At 37.4% G+C, this 9,364-nt stretch overlaps 1 protein-coding gene across 1 annotated transcript; it reads right to left on the bottom strand.

Moving 5' to 3' along the window:
- Positions 1 to 412: 412 nt before the first annotated feature.
- LOC147375608 (leucine-rich repeat and IQ domain-containing protein 3-like) lies at positions 413 to 8,875 on the bottom strand. Its single transcript, XM_086390590.1, has 2 exons — positions 7,683 to 8,875; positions 413 to 722 (listed from the first exon to the last, which is right to left on the bottom strand). Exons 1-2 carry the CDS (start codon positions 8,441 to 8,443, stop codon positions 566 to 568), a joined length of 918 nt encoding a protein of 305 aa, XP_086246716.1. The 5' UTR covers positions 8,444 to 8,875; the 3' UTR covers positions 413 to 565.
- Positions 8,876 to 9,364: the final 489 nt, after the last annotated feature.

Raw genomic sequence — 9,364 nt, forward strand, 5'->3', positions numbered from 1 at the left:
TACAAATATTTAATATTCCTTTTCAATTTATATTTTCTGAATTCTTATAAGAACACAAGTCACCGATATAATGGTGAAACTTTTATTTTGAGAAAAGAAATTGTTTTAATAAAATAAACATGAAATATAATTTAATATATGAAAGCAGGCTATGAAATTGATCAAAGAATACAGTGTCTTAATAAAAGTCAACAGCTGGGACCACAAAAACTATTCAAAGGTTGCCATAGAAGCTGTAAATAGATTACAAATTGCTGAACTCATGATATGAAACAATAAAAGTAATGGCTTTGCAATAATTCCTGCAATAAATTAAGTCAGCTTTCATTGTTCTCTGGATATCTAGATATATAAGGAATCTTTAGGTGTGCCAAGTCAGCGTGATTTAAGTTAAATTATGATCAAGAAGATATACATTTTAATTTTTCTTTATATTTTAGAAGATATATATACAAATCAATCTTGTGACATAGAGCACTTTTTCTTTAACAGTATTATTTCAAAGTCCTTTAACTAAACAATGGCCATAATTCAAAATGACCACAGAATGTGATCTGGCTTCAGTTCACTTTGTCATTCCATCAGGAACCTTAGTGACTAAATTCTTTTTCACAATTGCAGCTTTTGTTCTAGCATCTTGAAGTCTTTCACAAGCTTTCTGAAAGGCAATCATATCATAAACAAACTTTTCTTCACAGTGTCTTTTATGTATTTCTTGAGCCCTAAGAAAAAAGAAAGGTAACAGAATGAGATACTTTTAAACAGCTAAAACCATAACAATCAATCAAACTGTAACTATAATTAGATCTTCAAAATAGATACATACAAATGGGAGAAAGATAAAGCTCTACTTACTGAATTAAATTTTATTATATCATTAAGTAATATTCATTTTTGGCTAATATTTCTAAGTTTTCTATTAGCTGTAACTGAGAATTCTTAAAAACACTGGCTTAGATTCCCAAAGTGGCATCTAAACCAGACCCTGCCATGATTTGCAGAATTTTTACTTAAGCCTCACTAAATCCAAGCTCTATCTAGGACGCTATCTGTGGACAGTACTCCACAAATTCACATGTTGAAATACTAACCCACAGTACCTTAGAATGTGACTGTATTTGGAGAAAGGTCTTTTAGAGGTGTCCTTATAAGACTATGAGGGGACATCAATGATACACACACATAAAACAAAGGTTATGTGAGGACACAGTGAGAAGGTAGCCATCTTCAAACCAAGGAGAAAGGCCTCAGGGGAAGCCAAACCTAAAAACATCTTCATCTTGGACTTCTACTCTCCACGACTTGAGAAAACAAATTGCTGTTGCTTAAATAACCTAATATGTGATATTTTGCTATGGTAGCCCTAGCAGACCAATAAAGACTCTTACTATGTTAGAGAAATATGAACCAGATTACTCAGGCAAATTTGAGAAATGCCATCGGCCTTAGGAGAATTATTTAATTAATATTCATTCAAGAGTTATATACTATAATGTTTGACACTATCCCTGCTGCTGCTGCTGCTGCTAAGTCACTTCAGTCATGTCCAACTCTGTGCGACCCCATAGACGGCAGCTCACCAGGCTCCCCCGACCATGGGATTCTCCAGGCAAGAACACTGGAGTGGGTTGCCATTTCCTTCTCCAATGCATGAAAGTGAAAAGTGAAAGTGAAGTCGCTCAGTCGTGTCCGACTCCTAGCGACCCCATTTACTGCAGCCTACCAGGCTCCTCTGTCCATGGGATTTTCCAGGCAAGAGTACTGGAGTGGGGTGCCATTGCCTTCTCCGCACTATCCCTAGATGCTTGAAACAAAGATAAATAAGGTATAATTATGAGACATTTAGAAGGTAAAGAGAAATAAAGGTATATGAATATATAAATGAAATATATATTATTATACATATATTTGTATTTAAGTATACTCAGAAACATGGATTTGGGGAGTGGAAGAGAGGCCTAAGTCTAGAAAGTCTGCAACTTATTGACCACATGATTTTGAATGTTACTTAAGTTCTCTCTACCTCATTTTCTTCATCTTTTAAAAGGGAATAATTCAACTCATAGGATTTAGTGAAGGACTAAATGAATTAATGCATTTAAAATCCTGGTGTACCCAACATTTAATAAGGTGTTAACCATGGTATGGTTCTCATTCAGGTCTTGGGGTCCTCTTTCCAAGATTGCTAGTTGTCAGAATTCATTTCCTTCTCATTCTTCCTACATGACTCCTCTCATTTTCAAGTCAGCAATGTTGTGTCAAATCTTCCTTCTACTTTGAGTCTCTTGACTTTCTCTTCTGCTTCCGCATTTAAAGACTCATGAGATATATTGGGCCCACCTGAATAATCCAGAATAATCTTCCTATTTTAAGGTCAAACCTCAATTACAGGTGCAGAGTCCCTTTACCACATAAGGTAGCACATCCACAGTATAGTATTGATGGGGACAAAGCCAGGTTTCCCAAGATGTGCCACTCTGGTACGAGAATTATTTTGAGCTAAAAACCATCTAGGCCCAATATAATCTCTGAACTTTCCCCTTATTGCCTAAAAGAATTTAAAATTGAGGGTATGTTCCAGGAAGAAGCTGTCATCATAGATAACTACAATAAAGTGTTAGATATTGTAGACAGGGAGGAACCTAGCAAAGCCCATTTGATCAAAATTTAGTCTGCAACTATTGTTTTTGGATGGCCCTGTAAACATTTTTTATCAAACATTAACTCTTTTGGCTCTTCCTGTGAATGACCTTACTTCTTTGAAACCTCAGGCCCCTACCCTCTTCTCCTCAGTCTAGAGTGTGAGTATATATATATACACACACACACACACACACACACACACACACACACATATATGAAGATTTCCAAAGACATCAAGGCAAGTTACGGTGTATCTGCCTTGATGTCTTTGGAATTCTTCATGCTTATGTGGATTCCCTTTGTATATGTAACTTGATTTTCTCCTGTCAATCTATCTTATGCTATTTTAATCGCCAGCCAAAAGGAACTAACGGGGAAAGAGGAAATTCCATCTCCTCCCCGAACAGTGGTCATCCTTGGTGGCTCAGATGGTAAAGAATTTGCCTGCAATGCAGGAGACCTGGGATAGGAAGATCCCCTGGAGAAGAGAATAGCTACCCACTCCCGTATCTTATCCTATTCATAGTCCTAGGGATCAGGGCATGGTATCTTCTTGGGGGCCATAATTCTGCCTAGCACAGAGGTCTTGCATTACCCATTTCAAGACTAACTAATAGCAACAACAGAGGAATTATTAACAGGAACATAGGAACCATGAAACAATAAATATAGGATATGTAGAATCTTATGGGCTTCCCAGGTGGTGCCAGTGGTAAAGAACCTGCTTGCTAATGCAGGCAACTTAAGAGATGTGGGTTTGACCCCTGGATTGGAAAGATCCTCTGGTGGAGGGCATGGCAACCCATTCCAGTATTCTTGCCTGGAGAATCCTGTGGACAGAGTAGCCAGGTGGGCTACAGTCCATAGGGTTGCAAAGAGTTGTGATACCACTGAAGTGACTTAGGATGCATGCACACAGAATTTTATAGATAGTGCAAGAGAAAGTGAAACAAATTCAAGCTTGAAGGACTAAAATTCCTTTGGGATAAAGTGAGTGACTTGCTGCGGAGGAAAGGTCAGAGGTGGCATTTGCAGAGGAAGCTCTATAGCTGATGAAGTTTGAAATCTTTTGTAGGTAATGAGAGAAAGAGCAAGCACTTGAGAGAACTGCTAAAGTTGGAGGCCACAGAATTGAAATCAGCATAAATTTACAAGTCACTGATGCCTTCCAGCCATTTTTACCTGAATACAAAAAACGAAGAGACATAATTGGACTGTTCCAATGTACGGGCTGAGGTGGTTAGCATGGTGGAGGCAATGAAAGGAAAGGACATCAGAGACACTGGATGAAATGGGAAAAAGAATTCAATGTAATATTCCAGGAAGCTACATTAGAAAGTCTATAAGAAGGGCTATTTGAGGGGTGAGTGTCATAATATATTTGAAGAATACATGTGGGGAAAGGAAAGGAAAAAAAGAATTGAAAATATAAAAGATTTTAGTCATAAATAAATATACAGTAATTTAAAATTTAAGAGGTGGGGCAGTTCCAAGAGATAAGGGGGCACTTGTATGATTGTGGAAATGAGTTAAAAGGCTGTTGGGATTCAAAAATGTTTAGGTTAGGCAATTAAGAGACTGTTCTTATGAATTCCAAAGTTAACTGTGACAAAGGCAGAAGCTGGATAAAGGAAAGCTTCATGCATCAACATAGAAAGACTACAGGGAATGACAGGAGGTCAACTGATGACAAAAATTAAGGACAAGAAGAAGACGATGTAACTGGACAACTACCTTAGGTGCCAGATCTTCCAAGCTAAATGATACTCTACTCTAAAATGGGTACAAAATCTGCCCTGAGCAGTGTCATCACTTTTTTTAGAGTAGGGACAAGAATATTTGGGGAAACTTACGACCAGGCTTTTACCTGATATAAAACTCCTTTCATTTTAAAGACTCTTTTAAATTCATTCTTAAACACTCCTGTGGGTATTTTATCAACTTCCTAAACTAGAGCTTTGCAGTTCCCCTTTCTTCATTCATTTTTCCTCATTCCAGAACAGGATCATGAAGCTATATTCTCAGTAATGACTTCGCTAGCTATTGAGATTCATTAGAATGCTTTTAGTGGTGTTTGATACATTAATGAAGACTCAACTGGAAAAAAAAAAAAAAAGTGAAAAACTTCTGAAGTCTTTACACAGATTTTACTTATTTGAGTCACAGCTTTTTCCTGCACACTGATACTCAATCTTTATTTGAAAATGTTTATAATAAGACTCATAATGCCTTTTAGGAAACATTACTGACATAATCAGAACATTGCCTTATTCCTGTGTGCTTTCAAGGATATCCTTGCAGCAGCTTACAAGAAGAGATAATTCAGTTAATATACATCAGGAAGCTTACTTGACTCTGTATCTTCTACAAATTAATGATGGCCAGATATTCAATTTTATGTAATAAAATTAAGTTGATTAAATTTTCTTTAACACTGATTTGTGCTAGACTTGTATTGTGATATAAGACACCAGCTTTCATTCTCTTTTCATTCGTTCCTCCAAAATATATTTTCTATTAAATTATAAAAATTTGTCTCCAAATCTTTCTCCCCCTCCCCAACATGGTATACATTAAGGAAAATATTTGTAAAATTTGGAGGAGAAAATATAAAATATTTTTCATACTTAAAAAGATATAAAGTACCTCAGTAAATAGTTATAAATTTGCTTTTAACTAGGAAAAGACAAAGCTAGTGGAGGTGATAGAATTCCAGTTGAGCTATTTCAAATCCTGAAAGATGATGGTGTGAAAATGCTACACTCAATATGCCAGCAAATTTGGAAAACTCAGCAGTGGCCACAGGACTGGAAAAGGTCAGTGTTCATTCCAATCCCTAAGAAAGACAACGCCAAAGAATGCTCAAACTACCACACAATTGCACTCATCTCATATGCTAGTAAAGTAATGCTCAAAATTCTCCAAGCCAGGATTCAGCAATACGTGAACCGTGAACTTCCAAATGTTCAAGCTGGTTTTAGAAAAGGCAGAGGAACCAGAGATCAAATTGCCAACATCTGCTGGATCATGGAAAAAGCAAGAGAGTTCCAGAAAAAACATCTATTTCTGCTTTAATGACTATGCTAAAGCCTTTGACTGTGTGGATCACAATAAACTGTGGGAAATTCTGAAAGAGATGGGAATACCAGATCACCTGACCTGCCTCCTGAGAAACCTATATGCAGGTCAGGAAGTAACAGTTAGAACTGGACATCGAAAAACAGACTGGTTCCAAATAGAAAAGGAGTATGTCAAGGCTGTATATTGTCACCCTGCTTATTTAACTTATATGCAGAGTACATCATGAGAAACGCTGGGCTGGAAGAAGCACAAGCTGGAATCAAGATTGCTGGGAGAAATATCAATAACCTCAGATATGCAGATGACACCACCCTTATGGCAGAAAGTGAAGAGGAACTAAAAAGCCTCTTGATGAAAGTGAAAGTGGAGAGTGAAAAAGTTGGCTTAAAGCTCAACATTCAGAAAACGAAGATCACAGCATCTGGTCCCATCACTTCATGGGAAATGGATGGTGAAACAGTGGAAACAGTGTCAGACTTTATTTTTGGGGGCTCCACAATTACTGCAGATGGTGACTGCAGCCATGAAATTAAAAGATGCATACTTCTAGGAAGGAAAGTTATGAGCAACCTAGATAGCATATTAAAAAGCAGAGACATTACTTTGCCAACAAAGGTCTGTCTAATCAAGGCTATAGTTTTTCCCGTGGTCATGTATGGATGTGAGAGTTGGACTGTTTAGAAAGCTGAGTGCCGAAGAATTGATGCTTTTGAACTGTGTTGTTGGAGAAGACTCTTGAGAGTCCCTTGGACTGCAAGGGGCTCCAACCAGTCCATTCTAAAGGAGATCAGTCCTGGATGTTCATTGGAAGGACTGATGCTAAAGCTGAAACTCCAATACTTTGGCCACCTCATGTGAAGAGTTGACTCATTGGAAAAGACCCTGATGCTGGGAGGGATTATGGGCAGGAGGAGAAGGGGACAACAGAGAATGAGATGGCTGGATGGCATCACCGACTCGATGGGCATGAGTTTGCATAAACTCTGGGAGTTGGTGATGGACAGGGAGGCCTGGCATGCTGTGATTCATGGGGTTGCAAAGAGTCAGACATGACTGAGCAACTGAACTGAACTGAGGAAAAGACAAATGCTTTCTTTTTATTTTATACTTCTTTGTAGCACAGACGACTTTTGAAAACAATAGCATTTAAAAATGTAAATGAAATAAGCAGTTATGCAGGAGACTTGGAGTTTGATCTCTGGGTCAAGAAGTTCTCCTGGAGAAGCAAATGGCGACTCACTCCAGTGTTCTTGCCTGCAGAATACCATGGAGAGAAGAGTCTGGCGGGCTATAGTCCATGGAGTCGCAAGGAGTCAGACATGACTGAGGGACTAACACTTTCACTTTTCACTTTCATGATCTTTATGTATTTCTAGATAAGCCTTAAACATATGTATTCATGGTTTGACCACTTAAAATATCACCAGGATAAAAATGGCTGACAAGACTCAATCTAATATCAGAAAAAAAAAAATGAACAAACCTGTGTGAAGAATATACAAGGGTAAGAAAGGGTAAAAAAATCACTGGGGTCCTGTCTCGTGTACCCTTTAGTATTATGTGTCTTTCCATCTCTTTGAGCTTTCCTACAACTCTAAGTTGAGGAAGAGGTGGATGACCAAAGCTCTAGAAACTTGATGGAGAAGACAATGACTGAGATCTGTCAACCTTACCTTTTTTCACTGTGCTTTTCCTGGTAACCTCTCATAATTGGTTCTCTGTCCCCAATATCTCCTTTTATATTTAGCTGAAGGTGATGGCTTCAGCTATTGGGGGGTACTCAGTTTTCCTGGGTCTCTCCCATGTATAGATGTTATTAAACTTTTGTTTGATTTTCTCCATTACTCTGTCTTATATCAATTTAATTCTTAAACCAGCCAGGAGAACCTAGAAGGCAGAGGCAAATTTCCTCCTCCCTGACAACTTGACAGCTACTATTATATAAAAACTGTACCTACCTAATTTCCTTCATTTGTTTAAGTAAATCCCTTTGGTACTTTTCAGTTGCCAGTTTTTGCTGAACAATCAGACTTTTCTCTTTCAAGGCAGCCTGCTTATTCTTCAATCTGTCAATTGCAATCATTCCTTCGGTCAAAAGAGTGCGCTCATTATTTAGGTTCTGAATTAATAAGCGGTCTTTAGCCTTTTGTTTTTTTTCTTCCAGGAACTGAGCTCTTCTCTCTTTAACTTTCTCAAGGTAGCTGGATCTATCCTGATAAAGTTGTTGTAAACCATCCTGAATTATCTCATCATCTCTTGCAGTCAGTTTATGTGTAGCATATATTTTATTATTTAAATTTTCTCTAATATTTATTCTACTTCGTTCTTGGGCCATTTGTGCCATGCTTACAGCTGTTACTTTATTTTTACTGCTTTCCTGCTTCTTTTGTTCTGAGAAATATTTATCAACATCACAAAGTGGTTGGAGTTTCATACCAGCTCTGTGTGTTGCCAAAAACTCTCTTCTTATTTTCTTTCCCATCAGCATGTCTTTTATTTTAACTACTGGCTTTTGATGAGCAGGAGAAAATGGCTGGGCATACGTAGGAAAATAATCTTGTTCTTTTGCTCTCAATAGTGCAGCATATCTCAATGAATCTAAAGTATGTATGGGTAGTTTGAACACTGATATCCTAAAACTGACATCCAATTCTTCATCCTCAGTTTCATCTTCAGACTCTTTCTGACCTACATCACACAACAGACAAATATAATCCATTACGCAAGTGTTAAGCACAGTTTATTTTCTGTCCCAAATGTTTTGAAAGCTACATTAATAAAGTTGAAAAGAACCTACTATTTACCTTATTAAGAAACATTTTCCCAACTGATATTCCTTTTCAGTTTGTGATTTAATCATGATTTTGGAGAGAAAAATCACTATTGGAACTTTTAACAAAGAAATACAGAGATTACTGTATTTCCTTTATTATTTCTCACAATTATTTAACTTGCTCTGACTCAGTAGCAGCATTTTATCTTATACTAAGTATGTAATTATACATATCATTTTTACATATAGTTATTATTATCTTGGGATTCCCTGGTAGCTCAGTAGTACAAGAATCCACCTGCAATGCAGGAGATGTGGGTTCAATCCCTGGGTCAGAAAGATCCACCGGAGCAGAAAATGGCAACCCATTCTAGTATTCTTGCCTGCAGAATTCCATAGACAGAGGAATATGGCAGGCTGCCATCTGTGGGATTACACAAAGTCAGATGCAATTTAGCAACCAAACAACAATAATTATTATCTCACATTTGTAAAAGACTTTGTAATTCATTTTACCTTATTTTTCTTAACTCTAGTGAGAACTAAGAGTTGCCATCAAAATTGTTTTTCTCTTCATTGAACATACAAAGAAACAAAATCTCTCAGCTTCCTCTATTCTTATGTGTGGCCATGAGATTAAGTCTTATCCAGGACAGTGTGCATAAAAGTTATATGGGTAATATCTGGACCAAGGCTATTAAGACACAAATGTGCTTCTTCTGTATTTTCTTTCTGCTTCTGACCCACTGCACAGAGATGAGGATAAAGTGCTAGAAGATGGTAGATCGACGGACTCTGGCTCCCTGAATACCTGATTTTTCAAAAAAGTACTTAGTGATCAGGATTATCCACCTTAGACTCTTATGG

This window comes from Bos grunniens, chromosome 3 (assembly GCF_055505025.1).
Source record: "Bos grunniens cultivar Pamir isolate PY7600 chromosome 3, Bosgru_T2T1.0, whole genome shotgun sequence".
NCBI classification, from domain to species: domain Eukaryota; kingdom Metazoa; phylum Chordata; class Mammalia; order Artiodactyla; family Bovidae; genus Bos; species Bos grunniens.

Coding starts and splice junctions, on each gene's coding strand:
- LOC147375608 (XM_086390590.1), bottom strand. CDS start 8,443: ATGGATTATATTTGTCTGTTGTGTGATGTAGGTCAGAAAGAGTCTGAA. Junction 723..7,682: donor AAACAAATGAAGGAAATTAG/GTAGGTACAGTT, acceptor CTTTTTTCTTAG/GGCTCAAGAAATACATAAAA.